We start from the raw sequence: 21,864 nt of genomic DNA on the forward strand, positions 1-21,864 counted from the left end.
CCTTCCATATCATCATGCTTTTCAATCCATAGACTGGTGGGATGTACCGAAGCAGTACTCACCCAGGGCGGGACATTGAAATCCCTGACCTCAACACTGAAGCCCCAAACCGGGCCTCTGCCCGTGCCGCCACAGTCAAGCGGTAATGCTTGGAGAATGTATGGGTCGATGCCCAAGTTGCCGCCTTGCATATGTCCTCCAAGGAGACGGACCCGGCCTCTGCCATCGAGGCCGCCTGAGCTCTAGTGGAGTGAGCCTTCAGCTGGATAGGCGGCACCTTCCCCGCGGCCACATAAGCCGCTGCAATGGCTTCCTTGACCCATCTTGCCACTGTAGGCTTAGCAGCCTGCAGACCCTTACGAGGACCTGCAAACAGGACAAACAGATGATCCGATTTCCGGAACTCATTGGTCACTTCCAAGTATCTGATGATGACTCGTCTCACATCCAGATATTTAAGAACAGAGTATTCCTCTGGGTAGTCCTCCCTACGAAAGGAAGGGAGACAGAGCTGCTGATTCACATGGAAGCGAGAAACAATCTTGGGCAGGAAGGAAGGCACTGTGCGAATAGTCACCCCTGCCTCAGTGAACTGCAGAAAAGGCTCTCGACATGAGAGTGCCTGGAGCTCGGAAACTCTTCTGGCTGAAGTAATAGCCACCAAAAAGACTGCTTTCAACGTCAGGTCTTTCAGAGATGCCCTCGACAAGGGTTCAAAAGGCGGCTTCTGTAAAGCTCTTAGCACCAGGTTGAGATTCCACGCAGGCACCACCGAGTGCAGAGGAGGGCGCAGGTGATTAACTCCCTTGAGAAAACGCACCACATCTGGCTGCGAAGCCAGGGAAGCACCCTTCAGGCGGCCCCTGAAGCAAGCCAGGGCCGCTACCTGGACTTTCAGGGAACTGAGCGACAGGCCTTTCTCCAGACCTTCTTGCAGGAATGCCAACACTGAAGAAATTGGAGCAGTGAATGGAGAAAATGAGCCTGCTTCACACCACGCTGCAAAGGTATGCCAAACCCTGGCGTAAGCAGTCGAAGTAGAGCGCTTCCTCGCTCTCAGCATAGTGGCGATGACCTTGTCTGAGAAGCCCTTCTTCCTCAGACGCTGCCGCTCAATAGCCAGGCCGTAAGACCAAAGGGGGAGGGATCCTCCATCACCACGGGACCCTGATGTAACAGACCCTGCTCCACTGGCAGCCCCATCAGGAATATCCGGCCCGGATGCTTTGCCAATCGGTCTAGCACCCTGCCCAACATGGGTCAGGGCGGGAACACATAGAGAAGCTCTTGTGTTGGCCACTGTTAGAGGAGAGCATCTACTCCCAGAGATCGAGGGTCCCGTCCTCTGCTGAAAAAGCGCGGCACTTGGCAATTGGCCGATGACGCCATCAGATCTAGGCTCGGCTGGCCCCAGCGCTTCGTGATATCCAAGAACGCCTGAGCCGATAACTGACACTCTCCGGGATCCAAGGTATGGCGACTGAGAAAGTCTGCCTTGACATTCATGACTCCGGCAATGTGGGCCGCTGACAGCTGCTCCCGGCTCGCTACCGCCCACTGGCATAGATTCATGGCTTCCTTGGCTAGAGGGGCGCTCTTGGTACCTCCCTGGCGGTTGACATAGACCACAGCCGTGGCATTGTCCAACAGGACCCGTACTGGCTGCAACGGCAGTACCGGGATGAACTCCAAAAACGCCAACCGAATGGCTCTGAGTTCCAGGAGGTTGATAGACCACTTGCCTCTGCAGGAGACCAGAGCCCCTGCGCTGTCCTTCCCAAACAGAGGGCTCCCCAGCCCGACAAAGAGGCGTCCGTCGTGACGACAATCCACTCCGGGTTCACCAGAGGCATTCCTGCAGACAACTTGTCTGTCTGCGTCCACCAGCTCAGCGCCTTGCGCACTGCTGGGACCAAGGGAAGGCGCACAGCATAATCCTCCGACATCGGAGTCCAGCGCAGCAGCAGAGAGTGTTGTAGTGGTCTCATATGAGCCCTGGCCCAGGGCACTACTTCCATCGTGGCCGCCATAGAGCCCAACAGCTGCACATAGTCCCAAGCCCGAAGAGGAGAGGCTACTAGGAACTGGTCCACCTGAGCCTGAAGCTTGACAATCCGATTGTCTGGCAGGAACACTCTGCCCACTTGGGTGTCGAATCGAACTCCCAGATACTCCAGGGACTGAGTTGGGCGCAGCTGGCTTTTCTCCCAGTTGATGATCCACCCCAGGGAGCTCAAAAGAGCAACCACCCGGTTCACAGCTTTGCCGCACTCTGCATAAGAGGGGGCTCGGATCAACCAGTCGTCCAGATAAGGATGGACTTGTACTCCTTCCTTCCACAGGAAGGCCGCGCTGACCACCATTACTTTGGATAAGGTCCGCGGAACAGTAGCCAACCCGAACGGGAGGGCTCTGCACTGGAAGTGTCGGCCCAGTACTGCAAAACGCAGAAAGCGTTGATGAGGAGGCCAGATGGGAATATGCAAGTACGCTTCCTTGATGTCCAAGGATGCCAGGAACTCTCCTGCCTTCACTGCCGCTATAACAGAGCGGAGGGTCTCGATGCGAAAGTGCCGAACTTTCAAGGCCCGATTGACCCCTTTGAGGTCGAGAATAGGGCGTACAGGACCTCCTTTCTTTGGTACCACAAAGTAAATGGAGTAACGTCCCTTGCCAAGCTGATTTTCTGGCACCGGAACGACCGCACCCAGGCGGATCAAATTGTCCAAGGTCTGCTGCACTGCCACAGCTTTGACCGGAGACTTGCAGGGAGCGAGTACAAACCCGTCTCTTAAGGGTCGGCAGAACTCTAGCTTGTAGCCGTCTCTGATGACTTCCAGCACCCAAGCGTCTGAAGTTATTGTGGTCCACTCGCCCAGAAACGAGGGCAGCCGCCCTCCAATCTGCACTGGGGCGTGGACCAAGGCCCCGTCATTGGTTACGAGACCCTGGGGGAGGACCGGAGGGAGCAAAAGCTGAGTCAAAAGCTGCTGAGAAATCTAGCAGTACTAAACACTGAGGAAATCGTCTTGGTTTCTGTGATGATCATCTAGTAGGGATACAAGGACTGTTTCTGTTCCATAACCAGGTCTGAATCCAGATTGACATGGATCCAGCCGGTTTCTCTCTTCTAGCCAATCATTGAGTTGAACATAGACTGCTTGTTCTACAAGTTTTCCTAGAAATGGGATGTTGGATACTGATACTGGCTGGTAACTTTCAAGTTTATCCTGGTCAAGAATGTTTTCTTTTAGCAAAGGGTGCACTACTGCCCTTTTTAATGCTGTTGGTAGTTGCCCATTAGAGAAGAAGACACAATTTTTGCGATGCCTTCTATGAGGCCCATACTTGCCTGCTGCACTATCTTTGATGGGCAGGGGTCAAAGGAGCAGGTCACAAGTTCGCCAGCAATGTCTTCTTGAGGACATGATGCATGGGTACTGTGACGATTCCTTAGGTGGCGAAAGATAGTCCAAAAGCTCAAACATTTCAGCCCTTGGCTCATCCTCTGTAACCACAGGGAAGGGAATGGCCGTAGACATTTCCTGGACAAAGGCTGCGAAAGATAGACTCTCGGGAGGAGAAAGCTGTCTTTCAGGAGAGGGAGTAGGATCAGAAGGAAGACCGTCAGACTCCTGTTCTGAGACATATCTGATGTCTTCCTCTGCTTCCCACGAGGCCTCACCATCGGTGTCGGACACCAGTTCATGAACTTCTGTCCGAAGCCGTGCCCGCCTCGACTCTGTAGGAACATGGCCACAGTGGGCGCGTCGAGAGGAAGACTCCCACACCGGCGGCGATGGAGATCCCTCCATCGATGTCGTCGGGGAGTCCGCCTGGGAGGCAGCCGTTGCCTCAGTCGTCGGTACCACCGGAGGAGAAGGGCGCAACAGCTCTTCCAGGATCCCTGGAAGGATGGCCCTGAGGCTCTCGTTTACAGTGGCTGTCGAGAGAGGCAAGGAGTCCGGTACCAGCGACGAGCTGCGAATCTGTCCAGGACGCGGAGGCGGTACCGGGCTGTCCACAGGGGAGTGCATCGACACCTCCTGAATGGAGGGTGAGCGGTCCTCCCAATGTCGACGCTTGGGTGCCGGTTGCACCTGCGACCCAGAGCTCTCGGTACCACGTCTGGAAGGTGACCGATAACGATGCTTCTTTGCCTTTGCATGCCTTTGCATGAACCTTTCCTGTACCGAAGAGGAGGACGTCGAATCCAAACATCTCCTGTGGGCCAGGTCCGAAAGTGGTCGATCCCGGGGGGTCTGTACCGCAGGAGCCCTCGAGGCAGGCGGAGACCTACTCAAGGGCTCACCACCAGCAGGGGAATGGACAGCCCTCACCTGCGCTCCGGAAGACAAAGCACCCTCTGACGACATCGATATCACCGATAGCCTCGGTATCGAAGACGCTGGATCACCGGCAGAAGAGCTGGGTACCGCAGACGTCGACACACCGGACGATGACCTCGGTACCGAAGACGTCGAAGCACCCGACGAGGCCTTGAACAACAGATTCCACTGGGCCAATCTCGCCGCCTGAGTCCACTTCTTCAAAAGAAGGCAGAGAGTACAGGCCTGGGGGCGATGCCCGGCCCCCAGACACTGAAGGCAGGAAATGTGCCTGTCAGTGAGGGAGATAGTCCGGCTGCACTGGGTGCACTTTTTGAAGCCGCTGGCAGGCTTCGAGGACATGGGCGGAAAAATCACGCCGGCGGTCAAAATTCGCGATGATGGCTAATGGCACAAAAAAATTTAGAAAAACCCCATACAGGCGGCGAAAAAGGCCGCGCTCAATAACGAAAGGAAACTTATGGGAAAAAACTCGACGTAAGGGAAGTTTTTTTATTTTTAAACTAAGACACACACCGGAAAAAGAGAAAAAATCGGACACTTCCGAACGGAAGAACGCGGTGAAAAGACGCGAGGGGTCTCCTTGGGGCACAGACTGCCCGATAAACAGCTGTCCTGAGCCGCGGAAAAAAGAAGACTGACGAACCCGAGAGAGTTTGGGCGGGAAGACGGTCGCGCATGTGCACACGAGGGCTAGCAAACGCTGTTGCTAGTGAAGATCTCCGATCGGAGGGACTGCCGTGGACGTCACCCATTCGTGAGAACAAGCAGCCTGCTTGTCCTCGGAGAATGCCAAGTATAATATGTGACCCTTTTCATGGGTTGATCACCTGTGTGAATCCTAGTGCTGTCATCGTGTCCAGGAAGGCAGCTGTGATGATATCTGGGGTTTTGATGTGTAGATTGAAATCTCCCATGATCACCATCCTACAGTAATTCAGCGTCCTTGCACAGATAATGTGTTGTTACAAGGTGCTTGGTATACCATGAGCAGCCAGATTGGTTTCTCCTCTTCAAGCTTCATTTAGTTGGGTAATGGTGATTCTGCATAGTTTGATACTATCAATGCATAAGAATTTAGTCTTATTAGTGTTAAGTTTGAGTTTATGCTGGTACATCCGTTTACCTATTAGGTCATAAAATATTGAACCCTTAGGTGGTCAATCTCAGAGATGGAGTTAAAGGAAATAATAGATAAAAAACAACAAAGCAGTGGAATCAAATGCATTTATTGGAACAATACCCGACGTGGCCACGTTTCGCCCTCAGGCTGCGTCAGGGGTACAAACTATAAAAACAAAACACAAGTATAAAAACATGTATAACCATACATATTAACAATGTCATAAGCATGATTCAACTAATAAAAAGCAATTATTTAAAAAAAGATTCAACATATATAAAACAATCCTTTAAAAGTTCTAAAAAACATGTATAGACATACATGATATCATCTGTAAAACAAATATTTATAATTATCATTAAAATCATACATCACATAAAATTTTTATCAGAACATCTACAATTACTCATATCACATTTATAACTCTCAATAAAAAATGTTAAGATCATAGAATTAGAATCAAAACAATTCAATGAAGAGGGGAAGAAATTTCTTTATACATACCTATCAAAAGGTAAAATTATGTATCATACCTGAAAATTTTCTTTCCATTAATCATAGCTGATCAATCCATAGACTGGTGGGTTGTGTCCATCTACCAGCAGGTGGAGATAGAGAGCAAACTTTTGCCTCCCTATATGTGGTCATGTGCTGCCGGAAACTCCTCAGTATGTCGATATCAAAGCTCCATCCGCAGGACTCAGCACTTAGAGAATTACACCCACAAAGGGACACTATGCCCAGCTCACCACCGCCGAAACGGGGGAGGGGAATAAACCCAGCTCATCCCCACACAAGTGGGGGAGGGGAATCCGTCCAGCTCATCCCCGCGGAGCGGGGGAGGGACACCACACCCGCCGATGCGGGGGGATCTGGCTTATCCTGCAACCGCGGGAGGAGCTGACTGACCCTAGCACCGCCGAAGCGGGAGGGGTACAAAACTGCCCTACAACTGCACGAAGCGGGAGGGAGTGCCGGCAGAATTTATGTCTCAATCCAGCCCCGTAAAACGGAGGGGAGAGGAATGCAGCAGCTCACTGTAACACAAACTCGTCTCAACTCTTGAAGAATCCAAGTGAAAAAACTTGAACCCGAAGTCTTCCTGAAGTAACTGAAGACTAAACTTGAACCTGAAATGCAACCAGAATATAAACAGTACAGATATCTGGGCGGGGCTATGGATTGATCAGCTATGATTAATGGAAAGAAAATTATCAGGTATGATACATAATTTTACCTTCCATATCATCATGCTTTTCAATCCATAGACTGGTGGGATGTACCGAAGCAGTACTCACCCAGGGCGGGACATTGAAATCCCTGACCTCAACACTGAAGCCCCAAACCGGGCCTCTGCCCGTGCCGCCACAGTCAAGCGGTAATGCTTGGAGAATGTATGGGTCGATGCCCAAGTTGCCGCCTTGCATATGTCCTCCAAGGAGACGGACCCGGCCTCTGCCATCGAGGCCGCCTGAGCTCTAGTGGAGTGAGCCTTCAGCTGGATAGGCGGCACCTTCCCCGCGGCCACATAAGCCGCTGCAATGGCTTCCTTGACCCATCTTGCCACTGTAGGCTTAGCAGCCTGCAGACCCTTACGAGGACCTGCAAACAGGACAAACAGATGATCCGATTTCCGGAACTCATTGGTCACTTCCAAGTATCTGATGATGACTCGTCTCACATCCAGATATTTAAGAACAGAGTATTCCTCTGGGTAGTCCTCCCTACGAAAGGAAGGGAGACAGAGCTGCTGATTCACATGGAAGCGAGAAACAATCTTGGGCAGGAAGGAAGGCACTGTGCGAATAGTCACCCCTGCCTCAGTGAACTGCAGAAAAGGCTCTCGACATGAGAGTGCCTGGAGCTCGGAAACTCTTCTGGCTGAAGTAATAGCCACCAAAAAGACTGCTTTCAACGTCAGGTCTTTCAGAGATGCCCTCGACAAGGGTTCAAAGGCGGCTTCTGTAAAGCTCTTAGCACCAGGTTGAGATTCCACGCAGGCACCACCGAGTGCAGAGGAGGGCGCAGGTGATTAACTCCCTTGAGAAAACGCACCACATCTGGCTGCGAAGCCAGGGAAGCACCCTTCAGGCGGCCCCTGAAGCAAGCCAGGGCCGCTACCTGGACTTTCAGGGAACTGAGCGACAGGCCTTTCTCCAGACCTTCTTGCAGGAATGCCAACACTGAAGAAATTGGAGCAGTGAATGGAGAAAATGAGCCTGCTTCACACCACGCTGCAAAGGTATGCCAAACCCTGGCGTAAGCAGTCGAAGTAGAGCGCTTCCTCGCTCTCAGCATAGTGGCGATGACCTTGTCTGAGAAGCCCTTCTTCCTCAGACGCTGCCGCTCAATAGCCAGGCCGTAAGACCAAAGGGGGAGGGATCCTCCATCACCACGGGACCCTGATGTAACAGACCCTGCTCCACTGGCAGCCCCATCAGGAATATCCGGCCCGGATGCTTTGCCAATCGGTCTAGCACCCTGCCCAACATGGGTCAGGGCGGGAACACATAGAGAAGCTCTTGTGTTGGCCACTGTTAGAGGAGAGCATCTACTCCCAGAGATCGAGGGTCCCGTCCTCTGCTGAAAAAGCGCGGCACTTGGCAATTGGCCGATGACGCCATCAGATCTAGGCTCGGCTGGCCCCAGCGCTTCGTGATATCCAAGAACGCCTGAGCCGATAACTGACACTCTCCGGGATCCAAGGTATGGCGACTGAGAAAGTCTGCCTTGACATTCATGACTCCGGCAATGTGGGCCGCTGACAGCTGCTCCCGGCTCGCTACCGCCCACTGGCATAGATTCATGGCTTCCTTGGCTAGAGGGGCGCTCTTGGTACCTCCCTGGCGGTTGACATAGACCACAGCCGTGGCATTGTCCAACAGGACCCGTACTGGCTGCAACGGCAGTACCGGGATGAACTCCAAAAACGCCAACCGAATGGCTCTGAGTTCCAGGAGGTTGATAGACCACTTGCCTCTGCAGGAGACCAGAGCCCCTGCGCTGTCCTTCCCAAACAGAGGGCTCCCCAGCCCGACAAAGAGGCGTCCGTCGTGACGACAATCCACTCCGGGTTCACCAGAGGCATTCCTGCAGACAACTTGTCTGTCTGCGTCCACCAGCTCAGCGCCTTGCGCACTGCTGGGACCAAGGGAAGGCGCACAGCATAATCCTCCGACATCGGAGTCCAGCGCAGCAGCAGAGAGTGTTGTAGTGGTCTCATATGAGCCCTGGCCCAGGGCACTACTTCCATCGTGGCCGCCATAGAGCCCAACAGCTGCACATAGTCCCAAGCCCGAAGAGGAGAGGCTACTAGGAACTGGTCCACCTGAGCCTGAAGCTTGACAATCCGATTGTCTGGCAGGAACACTCTGCCCACTTGGGTGTCGAATCGAACTCCCAGATACTCCAGGGACTGAGTTGGGCGCAGCTGGCTTTTCTCCCAGTTGATGATCCACCCCAGGGAGCTCAAAAGAGCAACCACCCGGTTCACAGCTTTGCCGCACTCTGCATAAGAGGGGGCTCGGATCAACCAGTCGTCCAGATAAGGATGGACTTGTACTCCTTCCTTCCACAGGAAGGCCGCGCTGACCACCATTACTTTGGATAAGGTCCGCGGAACAGTAGCCAACCCGAACGGGAGGGCTCTGCACTGGAAGTGTCGGCCCAGTACTGCAAAACGCAGAAAGCGTTGATGAGGAGGCCAGATGGGAATATGCAAGTACGCTTCCTTGATGTCCAAGGATGCCAGGAACTCTCCTGCCTTCACTGCCGCTATAACAGAGCGGAGGGTCTCCATGCGAAAGTGCCGAACTTTCAAGGCCCGATTGACCCCTTTGAGGTCGAGAATAGGGCGTACAGGACCTCCTTTCTTTGGTACCACAAAGTAAATGGAGTAACGTCCCTTGCCAAGCTGATTTTCTGGCACCGGAACGACCGCACCCAGGCGGATCAAATTGTCCAAGGTCTGCTGCACTGCCACAGCTTTGACCGGAGACTTGCAGGGAGCGAGTACAAACCCGTCTCTTAAGGGTCGGCAGAACTCTAGCTTGTAGCCGTCTCTGATGACTTCCAGCACCCAAGCGTCTGAAGTTATTGTGGTCCACTCGCCCAGAAACGAGGGCAGCCGCCCTCCAATCTGCACTGGGGCGTGGACCAAGGCCCCGTCATTGGGTACGAGACCCTGGGGGAGGACCGGAGGGAGCACCTCCGTGACGGCGGTCTCTGCGAAAGGAATGCTGCTTTGGGGGAGAAGTTCCTCTTGAAGGAAGAGAGGGCAGAAGAGCCCGACCTGCCCGGGCGGTACCGACGGGCTTCCTGAAACCGTCCTCTGGAGGTACCGGGGCGAGTACTAGCCCGAGCCCTGACCTCTGGTAACTTCTTGCCCTTAGACGTGCCGAGATCGGTCACGATTTTGTCCAGCTCGACCCCAAAGAGCAGCTTGCCTTTAAAAGGCAATCTAGCCAGGCGGGATTTAGAGGCATGGTCAGCAGACCAATGTTTCAGCCAAAGTCACCGCCGCGCAGAGATTGTCTGAGCCATGCTTTTAGCTGAGGCCCTCAAGACATCATATAGCAAGTCTGCCAAATAGGCCAAGCCCGATTCCAGGGCCGGCCAATCAGCCCTCAAGGAAGGATCCGAGGGGAAAGCCCGCTGCACCATAGTCAGGCACGCCCTGGCCACATAGGAGCCGCAAACTGAGGCCTGCAAAGTTAAAGCAGCCGCCTCAAAGGACGACCTTAAGGCCGCCTCCAATCTTCTGTCTTGGGCGTCCTTTAGGGCCGTGCCCCCTTCCACCGGCAACGCCGTTTTCTTAGTCACCGCAGTGATTAAAGAATCCACGGTAGGCCACAGAAAGGCCTCACGCTCACTTTCAGGCAAAGGATAGAGGCGGGACATAGCCCTAGCCACTTTAAGGCTCGCTTCCGGGACATCCCATTGAGCCGAAATTAAGGTGTGCATGGCATCATGCACGTGGAAGGTTCTAGGCGGGCGCTTCGTCCCCAGCATAATGGCAGAGCCAACAGGGGCTGAGGGAGAGACGTCCTCCGGAGAGGAAATCTTCAAAATGCCCATGGCCTGCACTAACAGGTTGGGCAAATCCTCTGAGCTAAAAAGCCGCGCTGCAGAGGGGTCATCCGCTCCATCCGAGCGGGGATCCGTCTCCTCCAAGGAATCCGCAAAGGACCGTTGGGAGAACTCAGATACGCTGCCCTCATCTACATCGGAGGAGACAAAGTCCTCCAAGGCCTGGGAATCAACCCGAGGGCGTTTACCTCCGGGGGCCTCAACCTCTTTACCAGACGAGGGAGCAGGGGCAGCGTTTTGCATAAGGAAGGCCTGATGCAGCAGCAAAACAAACTCGGGGGAGAAACCCCCCAGACTGTGCACTTCTGCAGCCTGGGCTACAGCCCTAGACGCACCCTCAACCGGCGCTCGCAAGAGCGGGGGAGAAACATGCTGCGCATCCAAGATGGCGTCCGGCGCGACACTCCGCGAAGGAGCCGCGCGGGAAGAACGGCGCTTAACTTTAGCCGCTTTTGTGCCGTCGCCCAAAACAAGGGCGTTCATGGCATTAACGTCTCCCACCTCAAGGGCGGCCCAAGAAGAAGCCGTCCGAGCAGCGTGGCCGGCCAAGATGGCGGAGGCGAGCAGCGGGGGATGGGCGTTTATGGCGGGAAAAACCGCCACACCGGAGGAAGGACCGGGACACTCATCGGTCACGAAACTGTCACCCAACAAGGGCGAGTCAGACTTTAAGACCCCCGCATCCCCTCTAGAAGCGCACAAGCGATCCGGGGAGCGACTCCTTGCGCCCTCGCCCTCCGACGCCATAGGCCACGTGGAGATCAATCGGGGAACCCCCTGCCCGCTATAAAAAGGTAAAAATTACCTGCTTTCCGCTCCGAGCTGTAACGACCAGGTGTCCCAGTGAGTAGCTGCAATAAACGTTTAAATAAACGTCGAAATAAACGCCTTTAAGGACGTTCAAATTTTTTTTTTTTTTTAAACGGAGCCAGCGGGAGGGGGGAGAAAAGGAGGGACCTGGCGCCACCAGGTTTGCACTTGCTCAAGAAGAGCCCTCAACCCCAGGCACTCAACAAAACCTAAAAATTAGGCTTGGAGGCCTAGCCAGAGCTGCTGCTGTGTGTGACCACCACCTGCTGAGATAGAGAACATACTGAGGAGTTTCCGGCAGCACATGACCACATATAGGGAGGCAAAAGTTTGCTCTCTATCTCCACCTGCTGGTAGATGGACACAACCCACCAGTCTATGGATTGATCAGCATGATGATATGGAAGTGTATGTAAATATATCATACACACTAGTAGTTCCAAACATCTAGTTCTACACAGTTATAAAAACAAAAAATAAAAGTGTCATCAGACAAGATGCTTATCTAAATGTACACAAAACTTTTAAAAGACTCTATACATTCTAGTCTTTCCACTGATATTCTTAACACAAAACCAAAAAAATTCCTTAGAAATAAATAACCAGTCCACATTACTGCTAGAGGCAGGAAACAGTTCACTGAATAAAAGACTTCTCACAAAAATATAAATATAACAGAGGAAGCACTGCAAGCACTCAATTTTAAAAACAACATCTAGTACATCTCCATCAGATCATAGCTAGACTCCCTACATATTTCAAAGATGTGCAAGATGAACAGAAATAAAGCAAACACTTACCCACTTATCTGCTACTTCCAACTAAACTGATATGCATTAGCATTACTAGCTTCTGTGAGACCCATGACTCATATAAGCATCATCATAAGGTTAAAGGTCATCTCTAAGCACATTGCAAGTGTCTTAAAGGGCCAGATAGCTATTTTACATTTGAGAGCCAGATTTTAAAATAAACAGTGCTTAATTGTGAAATGTTCATAAAGGTTACAAAACTGATGATCTAAATTAATAAAAGCTTACAAATGAGTATAAACACAATGCTTTCAAAACTGAAAACTCTAGGAATAAATAACCTGTCCACATTACTGCTAGAGGCAGGTAACAGTTCACTGAATGAAAAACTTCTCACAAAAATGTAACAGCAGAGAAAGCACTGCAAGCACTCAATCTTAAAAACAACATCTAGTACGTTTCCATGAGATCACAACTAGACTCCCTACATATTCCAAAGGTGTGCAAGATCAACAGAAATAATGCAAACACTTACCCATTTATCTGCTACTTCCAACTGAACTGATATGCATTAGCATTACTAGCTTCTGTGAGACCCATGACTCATATAGCATCATCATGAGGTTAAAGGTCATCTCTTAGCACATTGCAAGTATCTTAAAGGGCCAGATAGATATTTTACATTTGAGAGCCAGGTTTTAAAATAAACAGTGTTTAATTGTAAAATGTTCCTAAAAATTTCAAAACTGATGATCTAAATTAATAAAAGCTTATCTAAACAAATGGCTTTATCATAGAAAAACCGAGTAGTCAGTCTCTTGATTTAACCCATATGGTTTCACTGTATTAAATTTAAAAATAAGCCTCTGTTCTGCCTTTAACAACAATTTGTTGACATCTCCACCTCTCCAATGTGTTTTGATTCTCAATAATACAAGAAATCTCAATTCTTCAAAGGAGTGCATAAAATCCTGCATATGTTCTACCAGTGGTTTTTCAAACATCTTGTTTTTTTTATGGCACTCTTATGTTCTGCAATACGTTTGTTGAATATACGTACTGTTTTACCAATATATACAAGTCCACAAGGGCAAATAATTGCATAGACAACCTGAGATGTTTTACAATTCGAATATTGTTTTAGTTCAAATTTTTCTCCTGTCTTTGGATTTTCAAAAAATTTTGCTTTCAGATTTACTGAACAAAAACAACAATTCAAGCATGGGAAATGCCCCCAAACTGGATCTTTCCTTACAGGTACTGGTAATGCTGATGGTGCTAAGAAATCTTTTAAATTTCTATTTCTCTTAAATGCTATCATCAGTTGTTTCTCAGAAAAGCACGGTATATTCTGAACAAGTGTCCAATGTTTTCTAAGTATTTTAATAATATCACGTGACACATGGTCAAAATAAAGGGTACACACAATTTTATCTGTATTCTTATCAGGAATATTATTATTTCCATGGAGGAGGTTACCTCTTTGATGTTCTTTTGTTTTTAGCATCCCTTCCTCTATGTGTCTATGTGGATATCCCCTCTGTTTAAATCTATCAGCCATTACATGCATCTGTTTCTGAAAGTCATTAGTATCTGAACATAATTTTTTAACTCTTAAAAACTGACTATATGGGAGGTTACGTTTCAATGGTTGGCTATGACAGCTATCATATTTCAAAAGTTTATTCCTGTCTGTTGATTTACGGTATATTGTAGTTTTAAAATTACCATGTTCAAATTGTATTTTTATATCCAGATATGGTATTTCTTTTCTATTAAAATACATTTTAAATTTCAAATTATTGTCACGTGTGTTCAACCATTCGTGAAACTCTCTCAGCTGTATTTCACTACCTTCCCATAACATCAGTATGTCATCTATGAATCTCCTCCATGTTAAAATGTATTTTCTCAAGGGACTAGTCTGTATATATTTCCTTTCAAAATTACCCATGAATAAGTTTGCCAACGATGGGGCTACCGTTGCCCCTATGGCTGTCCCTTTCACCTGTTGGTAGTAACATCCTTCAAATTTGAAAAAATTTTCTTTTAAAGCTATAGTAATTATTTGCATGATGAATTCCGTGGGTATTCTTCTATATGATTTTCTTTCAAGCAATGCTTCTTGAATTACTGCCAATGCTTCATCTTGTGGGATACTTGTGTAGAGAGACTCGACGTCAAATGTCACTAAAATAATATTATTATGAACTGGACCCAATTCGTCCAAAATATTAATAATGTGCGTCGAGTCCCTCACATAAGATGGAATAGAGGGAATGAGGGGTCTAAGAAATGAATCCGTGAATACAGACAGTGGTTCTAAAAGAGAGCCAATGCCTGACACAATTGGTCTCCCTGGTGGATCTATAAGAGATTTATGTATTTTAGGCAATACATACAAAACAGGAGTACGTGGGTGTTCAACTATTAAAAAATCTCTTTCCTTTTTAGTTAAATAACCAGCTTGTTCCCCTAATGTAATAAGAGAGTCAATTTTTACTTTCAAGTCAGTAGTGGGGTCCCTAAGTAGTGGTAGATAGAAACTCTTATCCTTCAACTGTCTCCTGATTTCATCTATATATTTCTCTTTATCCATCACCACTACTGCTCCCCCTTTGCCCGCTTGTTTTATCACAATACTATTATCATACCTCAGAGTGTCAATGGTTTTTCTTTCTTCTTTTGTTAGATTGAAAAATGGATTCTTCTTATTTTTCTCCAAAAGATCTAGATCTTTAAGTACCATTCTCTCAAAGGCTTGTATCATCGGATTTATTTGGACCGGGGGGACCCATACACTATTTCGTCTGACTATTGATTGTTCCATAACACAGCTTTCATTTTTAGAAAAGAAGTCCATAATGCGTAACTTCCTAGTTAGTTTAAAAAGATCAATTCTAGTATCCAGGGCATTTTAGCATGGTGTTGGTACAAAAGATAGACCCCTATCTAAAACTGCCTCTTCATATTGACTCAAATTCCTTTTAGATAAATTAATAACATTACGAGTCTCCCATTTAGACGACCCTATCATATGCGTATCATTATTCACTGTAACTATTGGTTTGTTTTTCATTTCCAATAGTCTTCTATGGGCCTCATGTGTGAATACATCTGGGGCCTGTTGTTGAACTGTCTGCTCGTTACTTGTCTGGTCATAGAATTCCCCCTTCCTCTCCTTCCTCCCCTCCCTCTTCCTCTCCCAATGTAGATCATCAGTTTTGTAATTTTTATGAACATTTTACAATTAAACACTGTTTATTTTAAAACCTGGCTCTCAAATGTAAAATATCTATCTGGCCCTTTAAGATACTTGCAATGTGCTTAGAGATGACCTTTAACCTCATGATGATGCTATATGAGTCATGGGTCTCACAGAAGCTAGTAATGCTAATGCATATCAGTTCAGTTGGAAGTAGCAGATAAATGGGTAAGTGTTTGCTTTATTTCTGTTGATCTTGCACACCTTTGGAATATGTAGGGAGTCTAGTTGTGATCTCATGGAAACGTACTAGATGTTGTTTTTAAGATTGAGTGCTTGCAGTGCTTTCTCTGCTGTTACATTTTTGTGAGAAGTTTTTCATTCAGTGAACTGTTACCTGCCTCTAGCAGTAATGTGGACAGGTTATTTATTCCTAGAGTTTTCGGTTTTGAAAGCATTGTGTTTATACTCATTTGTAAGCTTTTATTAATTTAGATCATCAGTTTTGTAACCTTTATGAACATTTCACAATTAAGCACTGTTTATTTTAAAATCTGGCTCTCAAATGTAAAATAGCTATCTGGCCCTTTAAGACACTTGCAATGTGCTTAGAGATGACCTTTAACCTTATGATGATGCTTATATGAGTCATGGGTCTCACAGAAGCTAGTAATGCTAATGCATATCAGTTTAGTTGGAAGTAGCAGATAAGTGGGTAAGTGTTTGCTTTATTTTTGTTCATCTTGCACATCTTTGAAATATGTAGGGAGTCTAGCTGTGATCTGATGGAGATGTACTAGATGTTGTTTTTAAGATTGAGTGCTTGCAGTGCTTCCTCTGTTATATTTATATTTTTGTGAGAAGTCTTTTATTCAGTGAACTGTTTCCTGCCTCTAGCAGTAATGTGGACTGGTTATTTATTTCTAAGGAATTTTTTTGGTTTTGTGTTAAGAATATCAGTGGAGAGACTAGAATGTATAGAGTCTTTTAAAAGTTTTGTGTACATTTAGATATGCATCTTGTCTGATGACACTTTTATTTTTTGTTTTTATATCTGTGTAGAACTAGATGTTTGGAACTACTAGTGTGTATGATATATTACATACACTTTTGATAGGTATGTATAAAGAAATTTCTTCCCCTCTTCATTGAATTGTTTTGATTCTAATTGTATGATCTTAACATTTTTTTATTGAGAGTTATAAATGTGATATGAGTAATTGTAGATGTTCTGATAAAAATTTTATGTGATGTATGATTTTAATGATAATTATAAATATTTGTTTTACAGATGATATCATGTATGTCTATACATGTTTTTTTAGAACTTTTAAAGGATTGTTTTATATATGTTGAATCTTTTTTTAAATAATTGCTTTTTATTAGTTGAATCATGCTTATGACATAGTTAATATGTATGGTTATACATGTTTTTATACTTGTGTTTTGTTTTTATAGTTTGTACCCCTGACGCAGCCTGAGGGCAAAACGTGGCCACGTCGGGTATTGTTCCAATAAATGCATTTGATTCCACTGCTTTGTTGTTTTTTATCTACTGTTTTGTAAGCAGTTGTGTGCCTTTTTGTTTTTTTTGTTAAAGGGAATAATTACAGAAATATGATCTGCATAACTGTAGATGTGTCGAACAACTGCCACCAAGAACACTAGCATAAGATCTTTCAAGGAGGCCTTCTGGAGTGGCTCAAAAGGAGGCTTCTGAAGAGCCCAAAGGACTAAATTGAGGTTCTATTCTCAGAAAGGGAGATCACTAGCAGCCCACTCCCTGCAAGAACTGAATGATAACTAGTTGAGCTGAAAGACATCTTCTGTAATCGGCCCCTGAAACAAGCCAAAGCCACAACCTGAAGTTTAGAGAACCACCGCCAATCCTAGAGAAATGCTACGATGTGTGTGATCTGAGCAGAGAAGGGAGAAAGTCCACACTCAGAACACCAGCCCTCAAACGTCATCCACACCCTTGCATACGCCATGGATGTGGACTGTTTTCGAGCCTGAAGCAAGGTAGAAATGACCGATTCAGAATAACCTTTTTGTCTCAACTGAGCCCTTTCAACAGCCAAGCTGTAAGACCAAAGGAACACAGATCCTCCATGAGCACCAGACCTTACTTCAGGAGGCCGTGTATCTACAGAAGACAGAGAGCATCCCCATTCAGCAGTTGAATCAGGTCTGCATATCACAGCCTCCATGGCCAATCTGGGGTTGTGAGAATTAATCAACCCTGGTGCAATACGATCCTTTTTAATATGTGGCCTACCATAGACCAAGGAGGAAAGACATACAGTAGATGTGTCTCTGGCCAGGGCTGCAGTACGGCATCAATCCCCATCGAGCCTGGTTCTTTCCGACGGCTGAAGAACTTGGGCACTTTAGCATTCCTTTTCGTCATCATCAAGTTCAGAAGCAGAGAACCCCATCGATCTACTGTCAGCTGAAAACCCTGGTGGGATAGTTTCCATTCTCCTGGGTCCAAGGAGAAAGTTCACCTGCTGAGAAAGTTCACCTATGCATTCAAGGACCCAGCAATGTGAGCTGCTGACAAGCAGAGATTTTTTCCACCCAACTCATGAGGGAGGCCGCCGCCACCGGACAACTGCAGGTCCCACCTTGCTTGTTGATATATACCACTGCTGTTGCATTGTTGGAGAAAACCTGGACTGGGCACCAGTCAGGGAGTGAAGTGCATAAGGCACTCTGCATTGCCCCGGGCTCCAAGTGATTTATCAACTACTGAGACTACTGTTTCATCCAGATGCCTTGTGCCCCGACCCGACTTGCTGGCGTCCGTTGTCACTACCTCCCATTGTGATACTGGAAAGGGAGCTCCAATGGTCAAGTTCTTGGGTGACAACCACCATCGTATACTCCGTCTGGCAACGAGCGTCCAAGAAAGTCTCAATTCTGTGACACTGGAGACCAGTGGCCAAGAACAGACTCAAGCCACCTGCAAAGCTCAACTATGGACCAGTTGACCAACTGGACCAAGAGTAAATCACTCAGAACCAGAGGCTGAAATGCATGTCCATCCATCTGGTGGAGATAGAAAATACTGAGGAGCTGGACTGGATGCCTAGAGAGAGATGTCTCAGCTCAATTTTCAATTCTCTACTTCCACCTGCTGGTTGACGGACACAACTATCCCACAGGTTCTGGAATAGTGGGAAGCTACATAATGGAATTGAGTGTTTATTGTAGTATTTTTGTTAATGCCATATTCCCCTCTTTTGTTGATTGTATGTTCAAAAATAAAACTGGGATGGCACATAAAAATATATATTGCCCCCTGATCTCTCACCAGGTATTTGTAAGGGAATGTAAGAAAAAATAAAGCTGTGAATTGCTAAAATTTTGGGTTTCACAACCAAAAGTTATTTTATATCTTCTTGAGTGTTTATGCTTTGCTGTTAACTTGTTCATATATTATGTATATTGCTTTGTTTAGATTTACAGTTTGTAAAAGTGGTTTATATATTAAATAAATAAATGATTGGATTCTAACCTGCTGTTGAAGTTCCAGGTTTTCTTTCTTGATCATCTCCACGCACAGCTCCAGATTTTGTGTCTCATCTTGCTTTTTCTCAAATTCTTCTTGCAAGGTTTTCACTTCATTCACAACCCTGTCATACTTGTAATCAAATTGTTGCTTTTCTGCCAGTCGGAAATCCATCTGTTTCTGCACCTCTGCCTGCAAAGAAAGCAAATTGCCACACAATGTCAACGTGACATAATTCTCAAAACCACACAGAACTACAATATTTAAAGCAGTTGTTCAGCAATAAAACCTCCATACTACACACATCCTGAATGTTGTCAAATATATTATACGGCACATTAGAAAATGAGCCAATCATTCACCAATCATTAATAGTAGATTTTTTCCACAGAACGAATTTCTGAAAACTTAGCTGTGCAACTTTGTTAGATTTATCAGTGTCAAAAGGATCAGTGTCCCTAGGAGCAATGTTTCAGATCTCTATATATCTGGCTCTCCTCACATGTACAACATTGCTCCTGCATTGGTCCCAATCCACCTCAGGTCGATACGACTTGCCTTGTGGTGTACCTCAAGGCTCAATTGTAGGTTATATGCTCTTTTATATATTTCTGGTCCCCCTAACATTGTGAATTCAAAGCTTAGGATTCACATTTTATGTTTATGCCAATGATATCCAGCTCTAACTACCATACTTTAATTGATCTGTCATCTATTGTTGCTCCATAGCTAGAGGAAATTGCTTGTTGACTTTCAAATAATGGTCTCAAGTTAAAAAATTTTATTTGCACATTTATATCCCACTTTTTTCCACAGGCATGCAGACTCAAAGTGGCTTACCACCAACCAAACATATTTTTCCATAGTTTTCTTCCCAGTAACATATTCTACTAAGGGAATATTTTTGTTTATCAATATGGCAACTCTCCTTGTTTTGGAGCTGCCTGAGGAATAGTATGTTGTATTCCAGTGCCTCTCTTTACATTTTTCCATTTCCCCTGGTTCCAATTTAAGTTCTTGTAGTAAAGCAATATCCAACTGCTTAACATGCACATATTTTAGAGTCTGTTTCCTCTTAATCGGGTGATTTACCCCTCTCACATTCCAGGTTGCCAACTTGTAAGAGCATCCCACCTTTTATTTATTTATTTGTACTTGTATACCGCATTATCCAAAAGAAAGTATCAGTTCAATATGGCTTACATTATACATGTAAGGTTATAAATAGAAATCAAACAAAATAAAACATGGAAAAGAAAATAAGATGATACCTTTTTTATTGGACATAACTTAATACATTTCTTGAATAGCTTTCGAAGGTTGCCCTTCTTCGTCAGATCGAAAGGGCAACCTTCGAAAGCTAATCAAGAAATGTATTAAGTTATGTCCAATAAAAAAGGTATCATCTTATTTTCTTTTCCATGTTTTCTTTTGTTTGATTTCTATTGATAACCTTTAAGAGTGGACTAACACGGCTACCACACCTCTCTACTTAAGATTGTACATGTAATAAGATTAGGAAAATTCACAATCCATCTAAATGTGTTGTTATGTTCCCCTGGCTTAACACAGCTTCTAACTCATATTCATTATTGCTAAATGGTACAGCCATTCCTTTTTCTGATTCTTTTAGGGGTAACCCTTGACAGACGCCTAACTTTTGACTGAAACATCTCTAGCCTTGTGAAATAATCCTTGTTTACGTTAAAACAATTATGAGACATTCACTCTATTTTGGATCATTTACTCATTCATTCTTTGTTTTTTCATGTTTAGATTACTGTAATTCTATTCTTCAAGTTTCAAAACTTACAAAACCAACAGGAAACTACACGAACACAGGCTCCCAGTTTCTTATTGGATACTTTTCAAAATTCTCACCCTTGCCCATCGGGTTTATTATACTGGGTTGCCCTCTTTCCTTTTTAATATGTTTATACTGTATTCTCCAATTCAAACCCTTTGCTCCTCACAACAGAATCTCATGGTTATGCCCTCTCCAGCTTCATTTGACTTATACCAGAAACTCCTGTATCAACCTTATGGTGCCAACACTCTAAAATAAACTTGCCTCTGAGCATTACTTTGGAGATATCATTTAAAAAGTTTAAGACTGCTTAAAAAAAACAATTTTTTGGACAGACCTTTCCATGTTAATTCTTATTCTTTTGGGCTATGTGACCTCTAGCATTCTTATAATTTTCAGTTATATATATGAAATTCAGTTATTATTTATGAAATTTCAATCAAAATATACCAGACAATTACATCTTGAAAAGAAAATTTCCAATTACAGAAAATAAAGAAGAAAAAGAACAAATGGGAGAAAAAAAGAATAAGACCCTTTTCCTCACATAAGAAAATTAAGAGAATCTCAGTCCACAATTATGAGGAGATCCAAGAACAGAAATAATCTCAGAGTAGGCATTAAAAAGAAATTACAAAATAAAATAGATTGCCCTATCCTGGCTTATCAAAAATGTATCCTATATTATTGGACAAATTATCCAGATACTAGTGCTGCTAATGTACGGCTCTGAATAAAGGTTTTTAATTGTCATGTCTCAAAAAAAAAAAACCAACAAACAAAAAAAACACCAGCAGCTTCTCTCAGTTGCACCAGGAGAAGGATTTCCTACCTTAAGATTAGGAACTGTTTCCTCCAATCCTGGGTTTTCTTATATACATCAGAAAAAATGCACAATTTAGAGCCAAGAAATTCAACATTCTGATAACAAAAATATAAACATATGACCGAATCCTTGTCCTGCATGAAGACCAAAGATACAAGTAAAGTGGATCTTCTGATAAAGTGGAGGCGTATTTTCAAAGCACGTAGACTTACAAAATTACATAGAGGGGCATAATCGAAAGGGGCGCCCAAGTTTTCCTGAGGACGTCCTCACAGGACATCCCGGCGAAGGGGCGGGGAAACCCGTATTATCGAAACTAGATGGGCGTCCATCTTTCGTTTCGATAATACGGTCGGGGACACTAACAAACAACTCCTCCAAAAGGGAGGT

At 45.7% G+C, this 21,864-nt stretch overlaps 1 protein-coding gene across 3 annotated transcripts in view; it reads right to left on the minus strand.

Moving 5' to 3' along the window:
- The window catches only part of CAGE1 (cancer antigen 1), a 358,253-nt gene that overhangs the window by 138,973 nt on the left and 197,416 nt on the right, over nucleotides 1-21,864 (minus strand). For all 3 annotated transcript variants that reach the window (XR_003942755.1, XR_003942753.1, XM_030208903.1), the window contains exon 5: nucleotides 18,848-19,033. Coding sequence is in view for 1 of the 3 variants with exons in the window: in XM_030208903.1 (XP_030064763.1) it covers nucleotides 18,848-19,033 (186 nt within the window). In the remaining 2 variants the exon portion in view is untranslated. The remainder of the gene's footprint in view (nucleotides 1-18,847; nucleotides 19,034-21,864) is intronic.

This window comes from Microcaecilia unicolor, chromosome 1 (assembly GCF_901765095.1).
Source record: "Microcaecilia unicolor chromosome 1, aMicUni1.1, whole genome shotgun sequence".
Taxonomy (NCBI): Eukaryota; Metazoa; Chordata; class Amphibia; order Gymnophiona; family Siphonopidae; genus Microcaecilia; species Microcaecilia unicolor.